Raw genomic sequence first — 27,215 nt, 5'->3', positions numbered from 1 at the left:
TTGAATCACATTTGGTGACTCCTTTCAAAGGAACAAAGCCATTTTTATTTGCTTAATGCTAGGATTCAGGAACTCGTCTCACCAGCAAGAATTGATATCGTCTTAACAGAATATGCCCTAATAAAAATGGATAGGAAAGTAACGTACAGCCAACTAAAGACATGTAAGACCTAGGACTGAGCCTGATTCTGCAATGACGTCAGAGAATTTAGAAAAGTATTTGAATCTACCTGAGTTTAATTAATCATTGAGCTTTTTCTTCATTACCAATTCAGAAATAATAAATCTATGCCCTGAAAACTTTATAACTATGAAGTTCAAAAGTAAACTGTAAACGCTTGTGCAGTTCCATGATACCTATAAGGTTGAATCACATGAAATTGTCAATATTCATCTGTTTTTAACCTATAAAGCTGAAAATTTCAAATAGATATTCTGGAAATGTAGAGAATTTCTCTGTCAAACCTAGAAAACTGGTGTTAACATTTTCTATTAGTTTGGAGATTTGTGTACCTTTCTTTCTTCTACATTGATAATCCCGAAAATATTGCCTGTTTCTCTATCAGATACATGAGTCTAAGAAAAAATATCAATATTTTTGATGGCAACCATTGCAAAATGAGTTTAAAGATACAGGACTTTAAACTGAATCTACAAGAATACTGTGTAACTGACAACAGAGTCAGAAAAATGTGCCAAGCACAGTAGGGTGTGCCTGTGGCCCACAGCTACTTGGTAGGCTGAGGCAGGGGACTGCTTGAGCCCAAGAGACCAAGTCCAGCCTGGGCAAAATAGCTAGATACTATCTCTAAAACAATCATACAAAAAACAGAGGCAGGAAAATGGGAATAGATGTTTAAGTTTTATAATTAACTACTTACTTAGCTGCCAATGAAGCAGAATGCAACATTATTAAGAGCTCTATGTTCTAAATCTGATCCTAGTCTTAACGTTATTATAAACTGGCTATAAAATCACAGAGCCCCAGTTTCTCCAACAATGGTGTGAAGGGCTGGAACCATGGACTTGAAGATCCTACTTTGTTCTAATAATCTCTGACTTGTGTTACTAATGGACCACAATTATTAAGTAATCATAATAGAGAAAAAAACACTAAGGGCTCATCAGGATGTCACAGGTCTGTTTTATAATTTAAATACAATTCATCCCATAGAAGCTCAAAAATAAATTTCCAGAGGAAAGTCAGAACTAGGCTAAGCAAAATTGTAACAAAGTGATGTCAGCCTCACTTTTAGGATGGAAGCTCAGAATAAGGGAGAACTGTTAAAAAATGAAAAGGAAATAGTACTGGTCTGAAGTATAGAAGTCAAATCACTGCAAAATAGGTCTCAAGAGGCTTCTGCAAAGTTGTCTTAAGCATTAATGCCCCTTGATAATACGAAGGCAAGAAGTCTAAAGATAGGGTCCTATTTGTCTTTCCATTAGATTCTGGCATCTAGAAACACAACTCTCTATATTTATCCTAATGTATGGAAATCAACTAAAATCATATTTCTTCATAGTGTAAAGCTTATTTGTATCTATAACAATTTGATTCACAGCATCTCTGTCAAGTCTATCTTCCATCAAGCCTATGATCATGAAGGTAATTGTGAAGAAATTTTTTAAAAAAGAAAAAGCATGCACAAATGAAAAGCAAGCAGAGGAAAACACAGTTGGAACCTAATAGAAGCAATTCAAGTAAAAATACTGTTGTGCCACCTTACAGATTACAGAAAGTACATTCTCTTCCCACTAATTTTCCCCCTACGATAAAGAAAAATACAAAATTGATTCCTTACCCGTATAAGATTGGTAGTATGCTTTTGGAAAGAAAAATTACAGGCTATTATATGCATTTTCCAAGCTGATTTATTCTTTTCAAATGATTGCCAGGAAATTAGATTTTCATTTTTCTTTGTTTAGTCATTCATGCTTTTTCTTGGAGGTTTGCATGAAAGTAAGAGCTGAAAAAACTCAGCTGAAGAATACAACTGAAGGATTTATATAGATGCATATCAATCACTGGAGACCCATGTATATGTAATGTTACAAAGACATAATTAGACCAAATGTCTATATTTTGCAAAGATTTAATTTTGCAGTCTGTTAGATTTTCATGCATAAGTTATCACAGCTGTGAGATACCAACTCAAAAAACATGCACGTAATACACATTTAAATGAGCACACCAGGGAACTATGAAGCTACTAGTTCCTCTCTATCTGTGGCCACACACGCAAGAAGTGAAAATATGTCCCTAAGATCTTTGGTACTTTTAAAAATAACACAATATTAACGTGTGTTTTCTTCTCTGATGACACAGATGGTTTAAGAAATATGAATAAGAAATTCCCTTTAGAGTAATGTGAGCCAATCAGACAATGACCACTGGATACTCATCAAACAGGAAAAGAGGGCTATGTATTTTCATTTACGCCATATCGACAAACACATTTAGCATATGTCCCTGACTGAACGATGTCAATCCTTCTGGCTTGTCAAGTCTCTAAGACAATTACATGAAACCATTCTTTTTCTCTATGAGCTACAGAAACTGTTTAAAATTGTCCTATTAACTTACATAATGCTGAGAATAAATTTCCAGAGCTTTCTTAAAATTCAGAGTGTTTAGGGTAGAAATTAAATCATAGACCATGGGAAGGCAGGACTACATCTTTCTCCTCCCTATCCTTAAAGCTTTCGCGTAGCAGACCTCCAATAAGAATATGTTACATGAATCAAGTCAACTGTTCCAGCCTTATCTGACAATGAGGTTGTCATTAACTGCATTTTATATCTGGATGGACACGCCTCACTTTCTCAGACACAAGAGGTATCTGTCTTTGAGGCTGTTGTTGTTTTTATTAGATACTGAAATGCTGCCTTAAAAACCACTTTAGGATTTCCTAAAACCTTTTAATACCTTTCTAACTTTGAATATACATATTACCTTCCAAGTACACCTATCAAACAAAATTGGAGGCTCAAGAAGCAATGAAAGGTAACTCATTCATCTGTAAGATGGACAGTCAAACTATACAAGTGGGCCAAATTTGTCCTAAAAGCTAAGAAGAGTTTTTATATTTTTAATAGGGGAATGGACAATCAAAAGGAAAATAATACTTCATGGCATGGGAAAATTATATGAAATTCAAATTTTAGGGTTCTGAAAGGAAGTTCCATTTATGGAACAGCCACTCTCTTTCCTTGATGCATTACCTTTGGCTGTTTTTGTGCTACAGTCACAGAGCTGAGTAGTTGCAAAAGACAACACAGAGCAGAAAATCTAAACATTTACTACCAGGGTTTTTCAAAAAGCAGCTTGCCAATCCCTGTACTAGATTTCAGACCTTTTCCTACTAATTGAAAAAACAGACAGGAAAGAATACTAGAGAGCAACTAGTTCACCATGATATATTACCTTGTGATTCTTCAGGAATCATTTTGGTATCGCCCAACTTCCAGAGTTAACAGGAGGAAATTTGGGGTGTTTCTTAATACCATGACATACATCTCTTGGGAAAGAAAGATATCCCTCCTGGATCTATAAATGATGTTACAGGTTTCTGTTTCTTTGATCCCAGTTGTATGGTTTTATAAGAACTAAATCATTTATCACTTAAATATTTTAGTATATATTTCCATCTGATATCCCAAAGCATCCATATGATTAGGAATGAAAATTGTGTCTGCAACCCTGAGTTCTAATTCTTTCAGAATACTCTGTGTGACCAAGGAACCACCTCATTTAACTTTCTGCTCATCCTTACAAATAAAAGCATACCATTAAAATTTGCAAAATTTTCTAAAAGTAAATGGTGAGATCCCTTCTGGCTAAAAGGATCTTGGATGCTCAAGGAAGTCCTCTGAACAAAGAGTGTGCTTCCTTTCTCTCTCCTGTCCACTCCGCCCTACAGAGAACAGGTTCTCAGAAAATGTCTCTTCACTATCAGTGATACATTTACATTGATTTAAAAAAACAATAATAAGGCTGGGTGTGGTGGCTCATGCCTGTAATCCCAGCACTCTGGGAAGCCAAGGCAGGTGGATCACCTGAGGTCAGGAGTTTGCGACCTGTCTGGCCAACATGGTGAAACCTCGTCTCTACTAACAAATACAAAAAAATTAGTTGGGCATGGTGGCATGAGCCTGGAGTCACAGCTACTCAGGAGGCTGAGGCAGGAGAATCGCTTGAACCCACTAGAAGGAGGTTGCAGTGAGCTGAGATTGCCCCACTGCACTCCAGCCTGGGCAACATAGCGCGATTTCATCTCAAAATAATAATAATGATGAGCATTCTTCTTATGTTTTCCATAGCTAACTCCCTACAACAGCTAATAACATAGAAAGCAACCATTTTTTTATTGCTCATTTACATTTCTATTGTAAAACATAATCTTTGCCTCTGGCAAGATAGTTTTTGACTACCTTTCTTTTTTGCCTAAAGTATGAAGTTGAAAGTCTACATTACTCAAGTGGACTTATAATGTATATATTTTACATTTATCTACAGAGTCTCTGACAATATTTCCAGCACATATATAATATTTTAATCAAACTAACAAGTGATTATTTTTAACCACAGAAAGGTAAATATAAACAGAGTCCCTATTGACCAACCTCTCATCCTTTCCTAAGAGCTATTCTATTCTATTTCGTCATAAAATAACATCATAAAAGATCCAAGATTCAAGGCAAAGCTTAACATGTAAATAGATTATATGTATGTGTAATACCCTTGAAAAATCTCTCTTGATTTATGTAAAAACGTATTACTGGAAGACAGTCTAGAGCAGAGATGCTAAAATATTGCAACATGATGCTACCTTATCTTTCTGCACCCAGATATTTTCCCAATTATCACGTACTATGTCTCAAAATTCTTCTCAATACAGCATTCAAGTAAGTCACGTTTTATTACAGTAAAACCTATTTGCTATCCCTGTTCTACAATGTTATTTCCAAAAGTGGACTGTGTGCAGTCTAGAAGATTTACACAACAATCCAGTGGGATGAAGAAAGATTTCATGTTTTCAAACACACACATTACTACCAAATAGAGTGTGTACTCAAAATTTTTGTATTGGTAAGTGTGTATGGATTAGGCATATAAAGAAGAGAACTAACTGTTAGTGTGAGTTTCTTTGTAATTTGCCAGAAATGGTTTAGATTTAATTTCAGAACGTAAGTGGAACTCCTAAGGGAAGGTTCTGATAAGACATCAAAAGGTTGCAACTGAAAGAGGATTGGCAGACCACGTCATCTGAATCTATTACAATCTGCTATCTCCCATTATGCTCCACATTGCCCATCAATCACCCTATTGCTGATTCAAATAACATCACTCTCACTCATGCCTCCTAAAATAACACATTGATACACTCACTGTTTCTGAAGTAAGTGCTGGTGCTGCTGCTGTTGCTGTTGCCTGTACGTTTCGATTGTGTGCTGCGGAAGGTATTGCATGAGTTCCAGAGACTCTTTGATCTTCAACAGCATTTCATAAGTCTCACGGCCCCTCACCTATGTAAGTGAGCAGAAGGAAAGGAGGAAACATGAAGGGCTGTAGAACTATTAGAAGTGTGGTCAATCCTGATTATTCATGGAATCCATAATTGCAATTTGTCTATTTGCTAATGTTTATTTGTAACATGAAAGTCAATACCACTGGCCCTTTCATGGTCATTCAGACCTGTGCAGAGTGACAAAAAAATCTGTGCATGTTTCAGCTGTGTGTGTTTCCAGCTGAGGTCGAACAAGGAGATGCTCTGCCGTCTTGTTTCAGCTCTCAGGCTGTAAACCTACGTTCTTTTCATGGTCTATTTAGCACCACATTTTTTACATTGTGTGCTTTTCATTGGTGATTTTGCTACTTAAAAAGACCCTCAAGTACAGTGCTGAAGTGCGGTCTAGTGTTCCTAAGTGCAAGAAGGTTTGTTCCATGCCTTATGGAGAAAATATGTGTGTTAGAGAAGCTTTATTCAGGCATGAGTTATAAGGCTAACTGGTCACAAGTCTGATGTTAGTGAGTCAACAGTACATATTAAATAAAATGTCTTTTAACAGAAACGCACAACAAATGAAGTTATGTATTTATCTGTTGATGAAATGCATGTGATCAGAGGTGCACAGAAACCTAATCCTGTATTTCTCTTACGAGCGATGAGATGATTGATATTCACCAAAACTATTTCTGTAACACCTTCATTAAACTACTACAAAAAATAAGAATAGATTGTACCTATGTCTGATAGGATAAAAGTTTTCATGTGGGATAAACTATGTTTCTCTCTTTAAGAGAGTCCCTTAAAATCTTTTTAAAAATCTCCTAACAGCTTTTACAGTTATGAGCAGGGCTAGGCACGGTGGCTCATACCTATAATCCCAGCACTTTGGGAGGCTGAAGGGGGCAGATTGCTTGAGCTCAGTAGTTTGAGACCATCCTAGGCAACACGGAAAACAACGCTTTCTCTATAAAATGTGCGAAAATTAGCTGGCATGGTGGCCCACACCTGTAGTCCCAGCTATGTGGGGAGGCTGAGATGGCAGGATTGCTTGAGCCTGTGAGGTTGAGGCTGGAGTGAACCTCCACTGCACTCCAACCTGGACAACAAAGTGCGATCCTATTAAAATAAAATGGATGAGCAATGCCAGGACTAGACTGAGCAAGAGAGGCATGTAGCACATGTGCATTTGCCCTGGGAGTGAGTGACTATTTCAATTTTGCACCGTAGGCACTTAAACTGCCTCACCCCAGCTGCTGCACTGAGTAGGAAAGAGAGAATTACTCAGAATTCAGAAATCAAAGATGTTCTCTACCTTTTGCTGAATTAGCTCTTACTCATCCCAGCAGTGGGGCCCCTTCTCTGAGCAGCTTGTCTTGATCTTACTCTTACATCTTTGGAACTTCTTGTGTACTCACAGAGCACTAGACCTTGCTCTAGGAAACGTGTACTTTATTGCATTCTAACAGTTTGTGTCCTCGATAGAAGGCAAAGTAGTTGAAAGTAAGAACTGTGTCCTACTGATTCCTAAATGCTCAAGGTCTGGCTTATTTGCCACTTACCAAACACAAACAAAATATGTATTCAATTAACGGAATTTTTCCTCACCCATAAATTATAGTTTGGCTAAGCCTTCTCTAATCTTGAGGTGAAACACATTACAGAGTACTTCCTTTGGAGTACAAACTGAAATTTTAAAACAGTTTTTCAAGCAGTTCTTGTTCTATCAGCTGAAAACACGTTAAGGCTTTTGGAATATTTAGTGTATCAGGGTAATGTTTTACTTTATGTCACAAATCAGTTTCCATATATAGCTTGAGAAACAATACACTTAGAATCACAGTGAGCTCACTATCTGATGAGTCTACTGGCAATTTATTCCCGAGAGTCAGGACCCGAAGAAGATGAGGAAGAAGGTGTGGCGTATCTAAACCTGGTGAGTTTCTTTAGTTCAATACCAGGGTGGTAGTTCATGGTCAAATCTCCTGGCCCTGCTTGGCTGTTCTCATGTCACTTTAGATGGCATCAAGGGCTATACCAGCCACCAAAATTTCATTTCCACCCCACATGGCAAAGACTTAATGCAATAAGAATTTGATTAACTGAAAGCATAATCTAATAAAGTGATCTCATTATTGATCTCAAGAAAAGTAATGTTCCTGGTAGGAATTAATGAGATTCTTAAATAATAATTGGGCTAAGACGTCTGGCCATTTACAGATACAGTTATCTCTTGGTATCAGCAGGGCACTGATTCTATGATTACCCACCCTCACCCTGGCCCCTATGGACACTAAAATCCTCAGTTGCTCAAGACCATTATATAAAATAGTGTAGTATTTTTATGTAACCTATGGACATCCTCTGTATACTTAAAATTACCTCTAGATTACCTAAAATACCTGATATAATGTAAATGCTATGCAATTAGTTGTTATACTGTATTGTTATTATATTTGTATTATTTTGATTGGAGTACTGTTATTTTTTTTACCAACTATTTTTGATCTGTGATTGTTTGAATCTGCAGATGTGGAACAGGCAGATAGGGAGGGCAAACTGCAGGTCAGGGTTCTGCCTTGCTTGACTTTCTTTATAGCACTCCCTAAAAGACATCAAAGTCAAGGCTATAATTGCTGTATTATCAATTTTTTTTTTTTTTGAGATGGAGTTTTGCTCTTGTTACCCAGACTGGAGTGCAATGGCGCGATCTCGGCTCATGGCAACCTCCGCCTCCTGGGTTCAGGCAATTCTCCTGCCTCAGCCTCCTGAGTTGCTGGGATTACAGGCACGCGCCACCGTGCCCAGCTAATTTTTGTATTTTTAGTAGAGACGGGGTTTCACCTTGTTGACTAGGATGGTCTTGATCTCTTGACCTCTTGATCCACCCGCCTCGGCCTCCCAAAGTGCTAGGATTACAGGCTGAGCCACTGCGCCCAGCCCTGTGTTATCAATTTTATGAACTTTTTCTGACAAAACTTTAGGCCTAAATTGCCGGCCATGCTCCCTAGGATAATCTTACCATTCTCAAATAATAAAGGGCAAGTTAATTTTAAATATTTGGGTAGGAAAACTTCTATTTGGAGTTTAGCTTTAATTGGGTGGGTAGATAAGCAGAGAATGCTATTCATACAGTCCAAAAGTGTGGAGAGGAAGAAGAGTTTCCTAATTTTACAAAACACATATTTTCTCTCTTTTATTTCATCAGCCCTCAACCCCCTGCCCCCTTCTCCATTATGGACTGAAGGTTTGTTAAAATTTTAACCCCATTGTGATACATTAGAAAGTGAGTCCTTTGGAAGTAATTTCGGGCATGAGGGTGGAGCCTTCATAATTGGTATTTGTGACCTTATGAAAAAAACAAAAAACAACCTAGAGAGCTCTCTAGCCTTTTTCACTATATGAAAATACAAGGAGAAAATGGCAGCTTGCAACTCAGAAGAGAACTCTCATCAGAATCCAACTAGAACGTCACCTTGCTCTCAGACTTCCAGACTCTAGAATGGTGAGAAAATAAACTTCTGCTGTTTATAAGCCATCTAGTCTACGGTAGTTTGTTGCAACAGCTTCGACTGACTAGGACACCTTCTCTTCCATTGTCACAGATAACTAGGAGATGTTCATACTGTAAAAGCTCATTCAAAGGAGGTTAAAATTAAGCAATTATAAACACCCAAGGGAGACCTACTGGTAAGTATAACAGTTCATCATCTGGGGATCTTCGTTTCTTGATGGATGTCATCTGGATACCATGTGTGTTCTGACGAAATGCTGGTGGAGGAAAAATGCAAGTGTCATCCTGAGAACATTTCTAAAGCAATAATGCACATTAAATATATTTAATAATTAAATATTAATATTAATCAGATTTAATAATACATATTAAATGGACAGTAGTGCCAGCAACACATGTAAGATTAGAGGCTCTAGTCCTAAGCATCCATTTAATTGGTGACAATTGTTTTTACATTGGTTGTGATCCTAGCAATGAGGAGGTGGGGAAGAATAAGTAAAATAAAGAAATTCAGTATGCTGGGAAATGGCCTTTGGCTTAAGTAACGTTGCAGGAAACCCCATGTCTTGCTGGTGTATGTCTGTGAATAAATGATGTTTCTGTTACTGGTGTGGAAATCACATTTTGAGAACCCCTGGACTAAGAAATCCTCACAATGACTACTTGCTTTTGTAAAGTGGTAATACTGCCTGGAGTCCATTTCAATGCTATACCTATTCTCATAGGCTCTGAGGGCTGAAATACCACTTGCTGCTGAAGGTCACAAGTCCTATCATGCCGCTTCTCCAAATCACCCCATTCTCCAACATCTGGAGAAGGCTCAACCCTACCCCATGTGGCTACTACATCTACTTACGGCGCTTCGTACCATCACCGTTCTTTGTACTGTCCGAAACTTGCTGCTTTCTGATGCTATCTTCATCTGCCTTCCTGTCTCTTCCTGGGCAAGCACAGATCCGGGCCTCAAAGCAGCGTCGGCCCAGGACTTGCCCACTAGGAATTAGAATAAAGGGGAAGAAAGAGTTAAATTAAAAGCGTTTGAAAGTCCCCTGGAGATCTCCCACTTCCATTTCCCACATGCGCCGTCACCAATGTACTACCAGCTCAGCCATGGTGGCTTTGAGAATGGACCCAAAAGCACTTGGCAGAACACAAAAGGGCTCACATCCCGCAAGCAATATTAGTAAAAACATTCCATTTGTTCTCCAAAGAACCTCCAAGCTATTCGCTGAACAGTTGTATTTAGCTACATATTTTGAAGGAAACCTGAGTTAAGCCAGTAGATGTCTTAGGATAAAATCCCCTAAGGCAGCGCAGGCTTAAAGAAATGGTCAAATGCCTTGAGGACCACTGTCTAATCAGAAACAATTTCAGTCAAATGTCAAGAATTCAGGTATGAAGTGACTTACACACCTTCCTAGCTTTTTTTTTCCCTCTAACTTTACCCACCCTCTTTTGTGTCCACTTTCTTAGATCTTTTATGTAACTGCGGCAAAGATTTAAAGCACCAAGGACAAAAATCAAGAGTAGCTCTCCGCTGTGCATGCAAAGTCAACGATAAAGCAGCCACAATTTCACTTTGCCCTCTGTTCATGATTTTTTGTAGAACGACAACTCTGTATATGCCACTTACTCTCTGGTTTCCAGAGTAACAATGATTAAAATTGGACGGCGGTTCATCCCTCCAACACAGCTGCTGTTACACATGAAATTGTACAAGACTGTCGTGAATTCAGTGCCAACCTGAAAGCAAGGGGAAAACAATCTGTGTCAATGACAGTTTGAACTCATCTTGTTCCCGCTCAGTTCTTTCCTCTATTTAAGCAATTCCACTTCTGATAAAATGATACGCTTCCACCTAAAAGGGCAAACTCTGAACCCTGTTGTAGATTTTTCTTCTTGCCTCCAGGGAAGCTTAAAGCTAATGTTTGCAACACTGAACACTAACTACCTGAGGTGAGACAGGCGTTAACAGATTTTGTGATCTTTAATTCTGTTCATTTGTAAGTTGATCCACATCATGTAATTCAAATAGGCTATACCACCTTCATGAATATCACTGAAAAGGGAAAGCTGAAAATAATTGCTAAAATAGTAGCAATGCTCCAAGAGTATTTTACCTATGTGGATAAAAAAATACAATACAGAATTGAATATACACTTCCATTAATAACATCTTAGAGCTCAAAAGGTTCTCAGAATTAAAAATAATCTAGTCCAAAGTACATACTTATGGGCAACACAACGGAAGCCTAGAGAAGGAGGGTTGCATGCCGAAGGTCTACACAGCAAGCCAGCAAACCAAAGAACTTGGGTTATGTTACTCCAACGTACTGGCCTCATGCAACAAATTTACAAATCTATCATCTGTTCATTCAGACTTCAGCTAAGAAATCCCTCAGGCTCTCCCACTTCTGGTAACACTGTACATCCACTACCAGTCCAATTGCCAGCTGGACACAACAGTGCCGTGTATAAACCCAGTTGCCAGTTCAATTGTTACTGGCCCTTAAATGAGAATAAAAGCACGGAGCCATGTTATCAAGTTAATTCAGTGCATATTTAGGCATTCCGAAGGGAAAGCATGTGGAGAATAGGTAGAAAAAAAATACAAAAATCTTACATATTTGATGACAAGGACTGAGACAGTGATAGATGCTAGAAACATCCCTGTTGTGGAAACACGTGTTCTCTCAAGTCTGCTGACTGCATAGAGTGCTGTTCTTTGGTTTGTTTTGTTTTTTTACCTGGGGTGGTTCATAAGGTACCAGCACACTCTGTCTTCCTGTGATGGGGTCTTCTACATACTGGGCATGGCTGTTCCCTTCTACTCGAATCAAATGACTAGGAGGGGCGATCTGTCCTGAAGAGCAGAAAACGGTAAAAAGTTAGTTCCTTTCCCTAAAATAAAGAAAACAAAATGAAATTGCATGAACAGGATGTTGGTGGCAAATGAAATGATCTCTGTCATAAGGAAAACATGCATCCTTGAAGAAAGGAGCAGATCTCGCAACCAGATATCGAATACATGAAGGTGTCTTAACCTTCATAGCAACAGAAAGGGCTGGAATCCTCATCTATATTTAAGGGACCAGTCCTATAATTTGGAGTTTAAGGTTAATGATTCAAGCTTTTATAGGATTCTATAACTACATCTGTGATCTCATCCATGGAGGAAATTTTGCCAGCTTCCGGGAAAATGAAAGGGAAAGAAGCAAATTAATTAAAAAAAAAAAAAAATCAGTTTCACTGAGAAAATGCTGTCCAAAAGTCTGACCAGCAAATATACTGAGAAACAGAAGTTAGCAAGGATGTCATTTCCACTTCTTCTTTCCTCCTTCTCAACTTTTAGACCTTGTGTTGATTATAAAGATAAGAAACGTTCTGCCTTTTGTGTGCTGAAGGAGTCCCAAGTTGGGTATAAGAAAAGGGATGTAATTTTAAAAAAGAAACTAGGTAAAGTTTTGTAAAATTGTGATATTTAGCAGAGCTCCAGAAGAAAGATGTTCCAAGAATTGGGACCTGTAAAGCTGTCCTTAACCGTTCTTAGGTCACATAGTCCCAGTCTACAAAAACCATTCAATAAAGGTAAAAAACTACGTGTATCCAAATGTTCTCTTCCACATCATCTATTATGGTTAAAACTAAAAACAATTATTATTTTTGAAAAGTGAGAAAACACTTAAAACTAGTGTGTCATCTTGATGGCATACCAAGTGATATAAGCTAATAATGAAGTCTATCTATAAGGCAGTATTCTTTACGGCAGATAGTTAAGTGAAGAGCAAGACACAAAGGTATGGATAACGTGGCCATGCAGGCAAGGACGCAAAACTAAAGTGTAAAACACGGTTGTGTTCAGGAGTATTTTGACTTTATTTTCTCCTTTTAAATTCCTATCCATTCTCTTTCTTCTTCCATTATTTTCTCTACAATCTGTTATATTCTCTATATTTACCAATCCTTATATTTTAATATTTTTTCCTCAAAGTATCCTAACCCCCAACATCTTCAGCACCCTCAATACTCTTTGAGGATTCCATATGCTTTATTCTTTTCCACTTTTTAACACTCTATTTAGCCTCCCTTCATGGAACTATCATATCAGATCTAAGGGAACTCTTGGAAATACTGACCTTTTCTGCTAAATTGTTGTAGGATCTGAGACTCAGAAGATGAGGTATGCCTTATTCACGGTTACAGAGCCTAAAGGTGGCCTTCAAGATACCTCATCCCCCAACTCCCAGTCCTTCATATGACTGCCTCCAGTATGCTCTAGACCTTCTATTTATTCCTCTTACCCATTACTTGCCTTCTTATCTTCTTTTTCTCCTTTCTCCCTTTTTTCTTCTGTTTTTTTTTTTTTTTTTTTTTTTTTTTTTCCTTTTCATTATTTCTGTCCTTTGGTGCTCCTTTCTCTTACCCTTCCAGCTCTCAACTGGTCTAGACTTGAGAATCTTTCTGGGAAAACACTAAATCTGAAGATACTGTAGCCTGGGCCAAGCAGAATAGCTGCATGTGGTCAGTCTCCTCACACCCTCTTACTTAAAAAAAAAAAAAAAAAGTCAAGAAGAATAAGAAGAAGGAAGCATTAGGGAATAAAGACGCTAGTAGTCCAGGTCATCCAGTAATTACTCATATTAAATTAAGTAATTCAACCACTATAAAAGCCACGAATTTATTCATCATTATTCTTAGATACTCTGCTAGCTAAAAAAAAAAAGGCAGACTGATATGCCATCAGAGTGCAGAAGTCTGAATCAGGTAGATGAGTCTCAAACAAAAATACCCACAGAATCTTGACCTTCAAGGAGGTTACTTGAAGAGTTAGAGATTCAAATTCTGCTTACCCTCATTAAATTCACGGCTCAGCTCATGGTTGGGGCACCGCTTTACCACCTCAGTGACATGCTCAGCTTTTTTGTAGACAGGCATGGCGCGGATGACAGCTCCCTGAGGAGGTGGGGTCATCACCTTGATCTGGATGGGGCATGTCTTTGCAATTTGGCAGTACAGTTTCTTCAGTTCAGTGGAATACTGCTTAGAGTTGGGGCCAGTAGAGAAAGGAAGGAGAGAACCAACAGGAGATATTGTTACATTCCAAATCAGAACAATAATCTGTCCACTTTTCATAGCTGCATGCCTCAAGTTTACTACTGACTATTATAGATGTGACTGACATATGTCAATCTCATTAGAGGAAGTTATATTCATGAATGAAACTAATAATTTTTGCTATCCTTAATAAAACCCTATGTTTACAAAAGGTTTTATGTTTATCAAAACTCACTTATGCCATTATTTCCTGTTATTTTCCTTTAGGATGAAGAAGCTGAGGCTCAGAGAGGTTTAAATGAGTAATACCATGAGTAGCTTCATAGATTACCAGAAACTAAGTGAGAGAAGAGTATTGTCATGTGCCGAGTGATATTAACCAACAAACCATTAAGAGAGATTTCTGCCTAGATTCTAATTAATCCAGTTTTTAATATAGTTTAGAGACAGTCATAGGAATTAGGGTTCATGGGAATTTTTTAAAGATGGAATATCTGTTAAAGAGTGAAGAGATTTCGCTTGAGGTCAGCCCTCTTGAAAACTGCAAAACAAAAACTCCCCCGAACGACTGCACTTTACTTTTAATGTCACAGCATAGGAGAATGCAAGAGCCAAAAGGGGTCATGTAGTCAGACTCCTTACACCCTCTTATTTTAAAAAATTAAACAAGCGAGAAAATTAAAAAGAAGGAAGCACTGGGGAATAAAGACACCAGTAGTCCAGGACATCCAGTGAGTGAAACTTTTCCTTCTCTAGGGAGAGGAAGTTCAGTGATGATTAGCTGGTTGTCGAGTTGCCAAAAACAGGGTAGAGAAAGCCTGAGACCTAGGACCAAATAGAGATCCTATCCTATGTTGCTTCCCTCTCCCACTTCTGAAGCCGAAGTGAACCTTCATTCGAATCCTTACAAAACAGTAAACCTTATCACCCCGTTCTCTAGGCCAATGCCCTACCACTTCATTCCTACCCACTAAGGCTCTTTGCTCAGGCAAACCACCCAGGCACTGGAATTGCCGGCCAAGAGTGGGGCCCCTAGTAACATGTATCCAAACAAAGGATAAACACACACACACAGGTTGCAATTATAAGTTGGCCCCAACATCCTCCCAGAGGAAAGATGGGGCGGGGAGAGCAGAGCAAGAGTGGCAATCGGATTCATTAATGATATGTGCCACCCTAACTCTCTCTAATGGCAAGTATCTTACCAAAACTCACACATTTAAAATGTTGCTTTATTTCTTCATCTGAAAATAAATATAGTATTTAAATGACCTTTGCTTTTCTTCCAAGTATTCCAGCATATGAAATTTTTAACATTTCCCAATGCTAGAAAAGTATTGCAAAATCAGCCCTCCATGCCTACAGGCCATGGATTAAACACAGCAAAAGGGATTTACATAGCTTGAAGAAACAGGAAACATGCCAAAATTCAACCACAAAAATAAAATTCTACTTGGGAAACACTGAATGAAATCTAGATGGGTATTTTTGCTCTTGTGCTTTTAACTAACGACTTATACAGAAATTGCTTTATGACATATTAAGAACTCACTTTTATTGGGAACTTGAAGAAAATAAGCATATCCATTTGTTTCTGTTTTTGTTAGGAGGCATATAATGCATAATCTAATCATGAATTTCATAAGATGACCCTTAGGAAAGGTGACTGAAAAATAAGTCTATCAACTAATACCTGAAGACAAATAAGGTATCTTCCAAGTATGTAAAGACGGCAGAAATGGAGGTTGAGTGTTCATATTGGAACAGCTTCTGAAGAGAAACATTCCATTTTAATAACTGATATACTATAAATCAAGCTTGACAGAGTAAAGCAAGAAAGTATTAAGAATAAGATTAAGGATCATCAAGTGATAATTCTTGTTCATTCTCAGGGATGGGGGTGGGAATCTAATTTTTAAGCTTAATTAATGATAAATAATAATATCTTCATCATTTACTGAGTTCTGTTTTAAGACATTTTATCCTCATACAACCCTAAGAGGAAGGTATTACAAACATACTATCTCTTATCTAAAACCTCTGGGGCTAGATGTTTCAGAATCCAGTATTGCTTAGATTTTAGAAAAAAAGTAAAGTTTGTGTAACATATAAATATATCCAGCAGAATTTAGGGTAGCACCCTGAGATCAAACATTATTTCTGCAGAATTCATAAATTTTCACACTGACTGATAAACGACTATGGATCCTGGGTTACACCACCAAATGACTGTACCCACAAACTTAGGAAATCAAAATAAAACTGAATCAACTTCTGATTTCCAGAGTTCTTGGAATTTCAGAATTGCAGATAACAGATACTTGACTTGAATTATTATCCCTATTTTATAAACAAGAAAACAAATGTATAGAAAGGACTTTCCCGAGAACTTGCTTAGAAACTGGTATGTGAGTCTATCCTAGTCCTGTCATGACAATTTCTCTCTTTTTTTTTTTTTTTGTCACTACAATTTCTTATCTTTCTATTCTCTTTCTAGTTCATGCAAATTTTTACCTTTTTCTAGTTTCCAACATTGTGGTTCTTTACTGAATCAACTTACAACATTTATACTCTTCTCCAAAACTTACGATGGAGCTCAAAAGCAGTCTACGTAACACATTTTCATTAATTTCTCAGTATATTGTTTGCTCATTTGATTGTAGGGAGAGGCAGCAAGTGACAAGAGCTGAAAAGACTATGGGCTAGGTGGAAAACAATGTGGACACTCCTACCAGCTGGATCTGGGAATTCAGGGATAAAGTCCTACTCTTTTTTTTTTTTTTTTGAGAGGGAGTTTCACTCTTGTTACCCAGGCTGGAGTGCAATGGCGCGATCTCGGCTCACCGCAACCTCCGCCTCATGGGTTCAGGCAATTCTCCTGCCTCAGCCTCCTGAGTAGCCAGGATTACAGGCACACGCCACCATGCTCAGCTAATTTTTGTATTTTTAGTAGAGACGGGATTTCACCATGTTGACCAGGATGGTCTCGATCTCTTGACCTTGTGATCCACCCGCCTCGGCCTCCCAAAGTGAAGTCCTACTCTTTAACATGGTTTTTTAAAGGACTTTATGAGGTTATCTGTATTATGGTCCTATCTATCTCTAATTTCCCCTACCCCTCCACCCCCATCGACACACATTTCTCACCCCACGTTCAACCCATACGAACTCTTTAATGCTTCAAACACACCCCAAATTCAAAATGTTATTCCCTGAAATCATGTCCTTTTCAGCAACATGGATTGAGTTGAATGCCATTATCCTAGGTGAAACAACTCAGAAAAAGAAAATCAAATCTCCTGTGTCCTTAAATGTGGGAGATAAGTATCGAATACACATGTGGTCAGGCACAGAGGCTCATGTCTGTAATTCCAGTACTTCAGGAGGCCGAGACAGGCAGATCACTTGAGGTCCAGCAGGAGCTCACGACATGCCTGGCCAACATGGAGAACTCTAATCTCTAATAAAAATACAAAGATAACCAAAAAAGATACACATGGACATAAAGATGGAAATAATGGATGCTGCAGACTCCAAAAATGAGGAACATAGGAGGGGATGAGGGTTAAAATATACCCATTTGGTACAATATTTACTATTTGGGGGACAGGCACAGTAGAAGCCCAAACCTCACCATTATACAATATATTCACGTAACAATACTACACATGTATTCACTGAATCTGAAACCTAAAAACATTAAAAGCAACAACAAAAAAGGTGATATTCCCAGTATGGTATACTTCTCTTTTTCCTCTGTTCTCCACATCATGCCAGGACAATTTAGAAACCACTTTTCAGCTAGTACTGTATCTGGTACTGCAAACCATATTTTCCAATTATAGTGGTGAGGGTTCCATACTTTGACTAAATCAAAGTATCTGACCACAGCCAAGATGAATTATGTTTACTGCTTTTGGTTCAACTGCTGGTCCTGCCATTCAGCAACTACAGGAGCTGAAGTGGTCTGGCATGATTGTTTATTTCTCTATTTCTTTATACAAAGCCAAGTCTCTACTACTCTGTTTACTTCATTGTTTGCAATGCTGTTCCATGATGACATTTTTTCCCCCAGTACTAAGTTCAGTCTCCCTGGTCTATGTGTGTTAACAATTCCTTAGACTTGCCCACTTCTCTATCCCTTACAAAATAGCGCTATCATCTCCAATTTTCCAGGCTTCAGTAAGACTGGAACATACAAATCTGATTTTTACCAAGACTTTAAAATACCCTGATGATTTGAGTCAGCAGAAATTACAAGTTTGAACACACATAGCCTATTTTACTATCTTTCTTCCTCTGTGGAATTTTGAAAATTCACCTCTAAATGGCTCCTCAACATTGACCTGAAATTCTTTTTATTCTAAGGCTGAATTTATTCTTCTTGGATGGGGGTTTTGTTTTGTTTCATGTGGTGGTATACTTTGCTGCAAAGTATACCAGTTTTTAAGTGCAAAAGCTGATGGCTTGACAAAGGAACACCGCTGTGTCACTACTACAACAAGATATAGAATATCTCCATCCCCTTTCCAATCATCTTTTGCTTCTTTGCAATCAAGCCCCTCCCCAGCTCCTGGCCCTAAGCAATCATGTACCAGTTACTTTTCACTAAGTTTACCTTTCCAGAATTTTATATAAATAAAAAAATATAGTATATAATCTTACATGATAATGCTTTTGATATTTATGGTTTTTGTATGTATCAGCATTCCATTGTATTTTTAAATAAATTTCATTATTATCAACTCACCAATGATTTCAATTTTTTTCGATTGTGTATAAAACTATTATGAACATTCTATTCTATTATGAACATTCATGTACAAATTTTTGTGAGGATGTTCATTTCCCTTTTTCTTAAATACTTAGGAATATGATTGCTGGTAAGTGTATGCTTACTAAGAAACGCCATATAGTTTACAAAGAGGTTGTGCCATTTAACATTGCCACTTGCAATAGACAAGGACTTCATATCCTTGTCAACATTTGGTATTGTCAGTGTTTTCTTTCAGTTGATGTCACTCTGGTATGTATGCAGTAGATCTCATTGTGGTTTAAATGAACATTTCTCTGATGATTAACAATGTTGAACATCTTTTCATGTACTTATTTGATTCATATTTACATATAATGAAAACAAACTTACATGTTATATAATTCTATACAATTCATATTTTTTGAAGTTTCTGTTTAAATATTTTGTACCTTGTAAGTTTAAAAAATTATAGTATGGACTGTGTTTTCCCCCTGTTGTAATATAGAAATTTGACTTTTTAGGTTTTATTTTATTTATCATTAACACATAATAATTGCACATATTTATGGGTAAAATGTGATATTTTGATACATGTCTATATTGTATAATGATCAAATTAGGATATATAGTATATCCATCATTAAACATTTGTCATTTCTTTGTAGTAAGAACATTCAAAATCCTCTCTTCTAGCTATTTTGAAATATGCAATACATTACTGTTAACTATAGTAACCTGCTATTTGATAGAACAGAACTTACTCCTTCTGTCTAACTGTAATATTGTATTCATTGACCCATCTTTCCTCATTTCCCCTCACCGTGCCTCCCCTTCTCAGCCTCTGGTAACCCCTATTCTACTCCCAACTTCTACAAGAGCAACAGTTTTAGATTCCATTTGAGTGAGATCATGTGGTTTAAGTCTTTCTCTGCCTGGCTTATTTCACTTAACATAATGTCCTCAAATTTATCCATATTGTTGCAGATGACAGAATCAGGATTTCTCTTTTAATTTTATGAGACAGGTTCTTGCTCTGTTACCCAGATTGGAGTATGGAGGCGCCATCTGGCTCACTGTAGCCTCGACCTCCGAGACTCAAGCAATTCTCCCATTTCAGCCACCTGAGTAGCTAGGACTATAGCTGTGCACCACTATGCCCTATTAATTTTGGTGTATGGTTTTTGTAGAAATGGAGTCTCACTATATTCCCCAAGCTGGTCTCAAACTCTTAGGTTTAAGTGAACCTCCAGCCTCAGTCTCCAGAAGTACTGGGATTACAGGCATGAGCCACTATGCCTGGCCTCAGGATTTCATTATGTTATTATGACTAAATACTATCCTTTTTGTGTATATACACAACATTTTTTTATCCATTTATCCTTCATGGAAACTTAAACTGATTTCGTATCTTGGCTATTGCAAATAGTGCTGTAATAAATACAGGTGTGAAGATATCCCTTTGATACACTGATTTTACTCCCTTTGTATTTGGATATATACCTAGCAATGAGATTGCTGGATCATATGGTAGATATATTTTTAATTTTTCAAGGAACGTCTATACTGTTTTCCATAATGGCTGCCCTAATTTACATTCCCCCTGATCGTATGTAAAGGTTCTCTTCTCTCTACATCCTCACTAACAGCTTTGTTGTCTTTTTGTTAATAACCATGCTAACTGAAGTGGTATTTTATTGTACTTTGATTTGCATTCCCCTGATGACTAGTGATACAGGGCATTTTTCACATACCTATTATCCATTTATATATCTTATTTTGAGAAACATCCATTTGGGTCTTTTGCCCATTTTTTTAATTGGGCTATTTTGGTGATTTGGGGTAATTTGTTAATTGGGTTGTTTTTGTTCTTGAGTTTTAGAAGTCCCTTATTTACTTTGGCTACAAGTGTCATTTATCAGATATACATTTAAAAGTACATTTTCTCCCAGCCTGTAGCTTGGCTTTCTTCCTGCTTTTCCAAAATAGTTAATTTTGAGGAATTATCAATATTTTCCCTTTAAAGCTCTTACTTTTTAATGTCCTAAGAAATCTTGGCCTAATCTAACATTAAAAGGATTTTCTATATTTCCTTCAAGTAGATTTATTCATATTCTTAGCTCTTACATTTAGAACTATATCATTTTCAGTCAATTGTTGTATATGGTGTAAGTTAGGGGTTAAGATTATTCTTTTTAAACAGATATCCAATTGTTCTAGCACCATTTGTTGAAAAGATCACCTGCATATTTTCCCTTGTTGAACTGTCTTAGACTCTTTTTTGAAAAGTAATTGGTCATATGTTTTCAGGTCTCTATCTGGATACTTTCTTCTTTCCTGCTGATCTATTTGTCTACCCATATGTCACTCTCAAATTGTCTGGGTTAATCTACTTTAGAGTAAGTCTTGAAATCAGGTACTCTGAGTCTTTCAATTTTGTTCTTTTTAAAAATTGCTTTGGCTATTTTAGATCCTTCCATTTTTCCACACAAGATTTACATGCAGTTTGCTATTTCTCTAAAAATGCCTGGTGAGATTTTGCATGAAATTGTGTTAAATATGTAAGGTCCTTTAGGGGAGAACTGATACTTTAGCAATGTGGTGTCTTTTGAACCATGATCTCTCTCTATTTAAACAGAATATCTTTGATTTTACACAGAAATGTCTTATCGTTTTCAGTGTATAACATATCTTGTTAGATTTATCCTTCAGTATTTTATTTTTAAATAACTGCCATAAATGCTACTTTTACATTAAAATTTCTTTTTGTTTCTAATATGTTTTATACTATGTTATGTTTTTATACATCGCTAATTTGTGTATATTGACCACGTATCCGGTGACCTTGCTGAACTTATTAGTTCTTGGAGTGTTTTGTAGATGTGTCCCTTACGATCTTCCACATGCTCATCATGTCAACTGTGAACAGAGACAGTTGTACTTCATTTCAAACCTGCATACCCTTTAGTTTTTATTTTTATGTGACTGCAAGAATTAAACCAGGGTTGAGTTTGCAATTTTTTTGAACTAGAATCACATATCATTTTTTAAAGAATTTCATGTTTTTTCTAATATAAGCATTTAATTCTACCAAGTTTCTTCTAAGTACTTCTAGCTATATCCACAAAATTTTGATATATCTAATTCTTAATACTGGGTAATATGTGAAGCATTTCTTTAAAATATTTTATCAGTCCTCAGAACCAATATATCAAAGGACAACACTTACATTCCTAAGAAGAATAATTATCTAGATCTTCTGCTTGTTTCATAGGCTCCATTTCAGCTTAAACTTATTTTCTCCTTTATACATTTCTTTACCATTCTAAACAGATTTTTAAATTGCTTCCCCCATGGTTACCTATATTTCACTACGTAGGTTTATCCTAAAGCCTACTTTAATAGATAAACCTACTTCTAGGATATCTATTAAAATAAACCTATTTTAATAGATATTCTAAAAAAATATCTTCTATAGCTAAGAATTTTTTTGATGATGCCCGGCCATTGTATTAAATTTCTGGCAGCTCTTTGGGTGGATGACAAAGATTTCAAACCTTCTATGAAGGTATAAAGTATCTTGCCCCATAGCATTGCCACTACAAATAGCAATGAAAACAGAAAATTTAAATTTTTCATCAACTTATTCCCAACTCCTCCTTTCCTACAATCTGCCTTTTATTGATGTTTCATCATTGTCAAACTATGTGCACACAGAATTCTGGAAAAAAATGATTTCTTGCTTACTCAAGAGATACATACCATTATTAATATTATGAACTGCTTTATGTGCATACACACACACAAACACATGTAGAGCCTTATACAAACTAGGGGCATATAATACAAAGAATAGTATTTTTTTAATAATTTATCATAAGCATGTTCTAATTTAAAAACATGATCTTAAGTGGTTGCTGTTATACTATTTAAAAGGGATATATCATTATTTATTTAATCATACCTTTTTAGTATAATTTAATATATTTATAGCATAAATTTTACTCCAGTTAAAAACGCCACATAACATAGTTTAGTATATAAGTTGGTTTTAGATAGATCTCTTCAAATAGATTAATTGAGTCAATGCACATTTTAGTGTTGTAGAAAAGTCCAAGGCCAATCTGAATTTTATTTCTTTAAATTAAGTAAGCTGCATCTCTCTCTCTAGTGTATTGTAGGATTTTGTTTCTTTCTTTGTTTTCTTTAAAAAATAAAGTGGCTGGCTGAGTGCAGTGGCTTACACTTGTAAACCCAGCACTTTGGGAGGCCAAGGCAGGCAGATCACAAGGTCAGGAGTTCGAGACCAGACTGGCCAATGGTGAAACCCTGTCTCTACTAAAAATACAAAAATTAGCTGGGCATGGTGGCGGATGTTGGTTGTCCCAGCTAGTCTGGAGGCTGAAGCAGAAGAGCTGCTTGAACCTGGGAGGCAGAGGTTGCAGTGAGCCAAGATTGCACCGGTACACTCCAACCTGGGTGACAAAGCAACTCCGTCTCAAAAAAATAAGTAAAATAAATAAATAAATAAAAATGAAGTGGCAATGCCTCTAAATGTGTTTTTAAAATTCAAGTTACTTGGAAATTGGTGGATCCTTTTAACTTTCATGCTTGAACTCAATAAACTTTTTTTTTTTTTTTTTGTATTTTTGTTCCTTCTCCTCCTATAAATTTCCAGAGACGTGTAAGTCTTACTTTAGGATGTCCACTTTCTATCCACCATACATTTTATGCATTTTTCCTGTTGTTTGCAGGTTGGGAAAGCTTCTTAAGTTTGCGTTCAGTATGTGTATGGATTTTTTACTGTTAATTCTGCTCTATTCTGCTACAAATAATACTTTTACTTCTTCTGCTGCATTTCAAATGTCCCTCCTTATTTCATCTGCATCCTTTTTTTTTTTTTTTTTTTTTTTTCCTGAGATGGAGTCTTGTTCTTTTGCCCAGGCTGGAATGTAGTGGTGCCATCTCGGCTCACTGTAACCTCTGCCTCCCAGGTTCAAGCAATTCTCTTGTCTCAGTCTCCCGAGTAGCTGGGATTACAGATGTGTGCCACCACGGCCAGCTAATATTTTTATTTTTAGTAGAGACAGGGTTTCACCCTGTTGGCCAGGATAGTCTCGATCTCCTGGCCTCATGATCTGCCTGCCTCAGCCTCCCAAAGTACTGGGATTACAGGCGTGAGCCACCGTGCCTGGCCTCAGGAACTGCATCCCTTTTTACTAGTCCTGTTTTCGTCTCAGCCTGCCATTCTAGGTTTGTTACATTTTCCCAGCTTTATAGCATTACTGTCTTATTAATTTGCAGTGATTTTCTAAATATGTCTTCCAGTTCCTAAGACGATTTTCTTGAGTATTTAAAATAATGTTCCCCTATAGATAAGGTTTTGTTTTTAATATAAGCCCTTTTTTCCTTTTTCCATGAACATAGCAAGATATAGCAAGAGCTAGTGTTTGCAGCTTTCATTTCACTTGGACATTTTTCAATTGCATTCTATCAGGCTTTCAAGGCATAAAATTATTACTAAATTCTGATAATGGCTTGAATGTCCAATATAGTTCAGTTTTTAAATAGAATTTATAATATTAATATTTTAACAAAAACTTGGGAGAGACTACACTAAAAGCTGCTAGTCAGTTGCCATCATAAACCACAAATGAGAGCCAGCTGTTCTCCTTATTCATACAACATTTAATACGTATACAGCAAACTCTTACTGAGCACACATTAGAACGCTAGGTGCTTATTCTGTACTGGGAACAGACAGAAGATTTAAAAACCCTTGAGTGCAGAATTTTATGTATCCATACTGCCTAGGATGGTACTTGAAATATAAAATAAATTGAAAGAAAAAAAATCAATCCTTATCCTCACGTTGCTCACAGTCTAGAGGCAGAGTGCAGCACCAACAACTAAAATGCACTGGGTAAAAAAGAACTATATCAAAGTGTTATGGGATTACAGAGACAGAACAGTTAACCACCAGGTACTAAATTTGATTTTTATTGAGCATATACTGTCACCAAGACTCTGTTTCGGTTTGGAAATTCAGCGTTAAACAAAAACAAAGTCTATGCCCGAAAAATGCTAAAATTGGAGAATAAACAAGTAACTGCTCTGTCAGATAGTGATAAGTGCTGACATAGTAGTTATTTGTCATAGTAGCGATAAATTATTTGCTTACCTGTTTTCTAAAATCAAAGCAGAATGAATAAGTTAATTTTAACACAGGGCTCCTGATACTCAGACCATTGAAACCTGGCTTAGTCAATGGAATCATCGACAACAGAGAAAGGATAGTTTTAGTTCTGAATGAATAAAAAAAAAAATACATGAAGTAAACTGGAATTAGTAGGCTAACTTTGTTGTGAAGGAGGAGAGGGCTCAGTTCTCAGATCTTAAGAGCAGCAGGAAACAGACTTGTGTCCAAGACCAACAATTGTGGGCAACACTGATTTATTGGACAAGGAGTCGAAAAATCCGATTTAAATTCAGCCTTCTCTGTTCCCTCCCTCTGCCTTCATGTAGTCGTAACTGAGTACTCCTGTTTTTTCTAAGAAAAAGAGAATGAATTACTATTATTTTTTTATTATTTTCTCTTCTCCTGTCCCCTTTGCCCCTGTTCCCTGTTTCCTACTGAGCCCTTCAGGAACGCAAATATAACCCTTCACCTCCCCCTCACCAGATACTCCCTGCAGGGTAAGTTCTGTGTGCTCCAAGACAGATCTCTCCCAGAGAGTTGATAGTCCATTTGCAGACCAGCGCACACCCGCCATGATCTTTCACCTTCAGGGGGTGGTCTCAGAACTTCCACCTTCCAAATTGCCTCTGGACTTTCAACCATCAGGAGGGCACATCTTAAGTATGCCTGCTTGTCGACTTTCACAACTTATATCTGCCCAGGAGGGTGCCAAGTCAACTGTCGGGTAGATAAGGCACCAAGCTAGCAGGGGAATCCCCTGCCCTTGTTCACTTCTCTCCTTACCTTATAAATGTGTCCACTTTCCTCTCCAAAAGGGAGCTAACACGTTTTATTTTATTATTTATTTTTGAGACAGAGTCTCACTCTGTCATCCAGGCTGGAGTGCAGTGGCATGATCTCGGCTTACTACAATCTCTGCCTCCGCCTCAGCCTCCCAAGTAGCTGGAATTACAGGTGCCTGCCCCAGTGCACAGCTATTTTTTGTATTTTTAGTAGAGATGGGGTTTCACCATATTGGCCAGGCTGGTCTCCAATTCCTGACCTCAGGTGATCCACCTGCCTCGGCCTCCCAAAGTGCTGGGATTACAGGCGTGAGCCACTAGGCCCAGCCAAGCACACTCTTTCTATGCCTGGTTATCCTCTTCTAAGTCTGTGCTTGTAGAAGTCTTCCCTGATTCCCCGCTACAAACTCCTGACCTCAAGTGTGATCTGTCCCCCTGAGATTGCCGAAGTACTGGGATTATAGGCATGAGCCACCATGCCTGGCCTGGAAGTATTTCTTAAAATGTTTAATAAATAAATTATAATGTCTAATCAATAAATTTGATATGAGTAGCACCAACATGCAAACTAGTTGCAGACCTATGATTTTAGAAGACAGAGAATACAGACAATGTTAGAACCCAGAGAGAACATTATAGCATCTCTTCTCCAAACCTTCTTCTCCTAATTTTCTGATATAAAACTGAGACTTAAAGAGGTGAAACTCATTCATTCAATTAATATTTATTCAGCACCGGCTTCACGCCAGTCCCTGTCCTGGCTTTTCGGGAACCAGCAGTAACCCTTACACTAAGGGAGCTGATCTAAAGGAAGTACTGACATTAACATTTTCTTTTTCTAAAATTGTGAAGCATGTCCTGACTAAGAAGCAAAAGGAAAGAAGGTAAATCATGGGGATCTATTTGGTCTGGAGGACATTTTGGGAAAATGCTCGAACTGTGTTTTTTCTCTCCTCTCACATTACCACAGCAACAATCATCAACACAGAAGACTACTCCTGTGACCAAATGTGTGGGAGTTCTTCACCACTCACCAAGCTGTAGTCACCGAGCTGGGTGTTCTCCAATTCAACTCTGACACTATCTACCTGGAGATCATGTCATATCTCACAGGTTGAGGACTCAGTCCCCAAGACTTCCCCCTATACACAACCAGTAGCAAATCTAGACATCTGGAACTTCTGATCAACTAGCTTCAAAATTGGGGTTCCCACCACCACAATTTGGGTTCCTATGGTCCCAATTTGAGTTTAACTTGTTGGAGCAGATTATAGAACTCAAGGAAACACTTACGTTTATTATAAAGGATGTTGCAGAGGATAAAGATGAAAAGATATCTAGGGTGTGGCATGGGGGGAGAGGTAGTTTCCATGCCCTCCTTTCCTGGCCTCCAGCCTCTAAAAAT

The 27,215-nt window shown here is 37.4% G+C and overlaps 1 protein-coding gene across 13 annotated transcripts in view; it reads right to left on the bottom strand.

Annotated features, from left to right (window-relative positions):
* Nucleotides 1–27,215, bottom strand: part of TP63 (tumor protein p63) — a 263,157-nt gene that overhangs the window by 19,483 nt on the left and 216,459 nt on the right. For 10 of the 13 annotated variants that reach the window (XM_008981384.5, XM_008981386.5, XM_078350508.1 and 7 more), the window contains 6 exons: nt 13,872–14,058; nt 11,769–11,884; nt 10,655–10,764; nt 9,878–10,014; nt 9,196–9,278; nt 5,390–5,526 (listed from right to left, as the gene is read on the bottom strand). In XM_008981384.5, the coding sequence (XP_008979632.1) occupies nt 5,390–5,526; nt 9,196–9,278; nt 9,878–10,014; nt 10,655–10,764; nt 11,769–11,884; nt 13,872–14,058 (770 nt within the window). The remainder of the gene's footprint in view (nt 1–5,389; nt 5,527–9,195; nt 9,279–9,877; nt 10,015–10,654; nt 10,765–11,768; nt 11,885–13,871; nt 14,059–27,215) is intronic. The other 3 variants (XM_078350507.1, XM_008981385.5, XM_017964771.4) reach the window with 1 other exon arrangement.

This window comes from Callithrix jacchus, chromosome 15 (genome assembly GCF_049354715.1).
Source record: "Callithrix jacchus isolate 240 chromosome 15, calJac240_pri, whole genome shotgun sequence".
Taxonomy (NCBI): Eukaryota; Metazoa; Chordata; class Mammalia; order Primates; family Cebidae; genus Callithrix; species Callithrix jacchus.
Note: the sequence above shows the minus strand (reverse complement) of the source record. Positions and strands in the feature narration are given on the sequence as shown.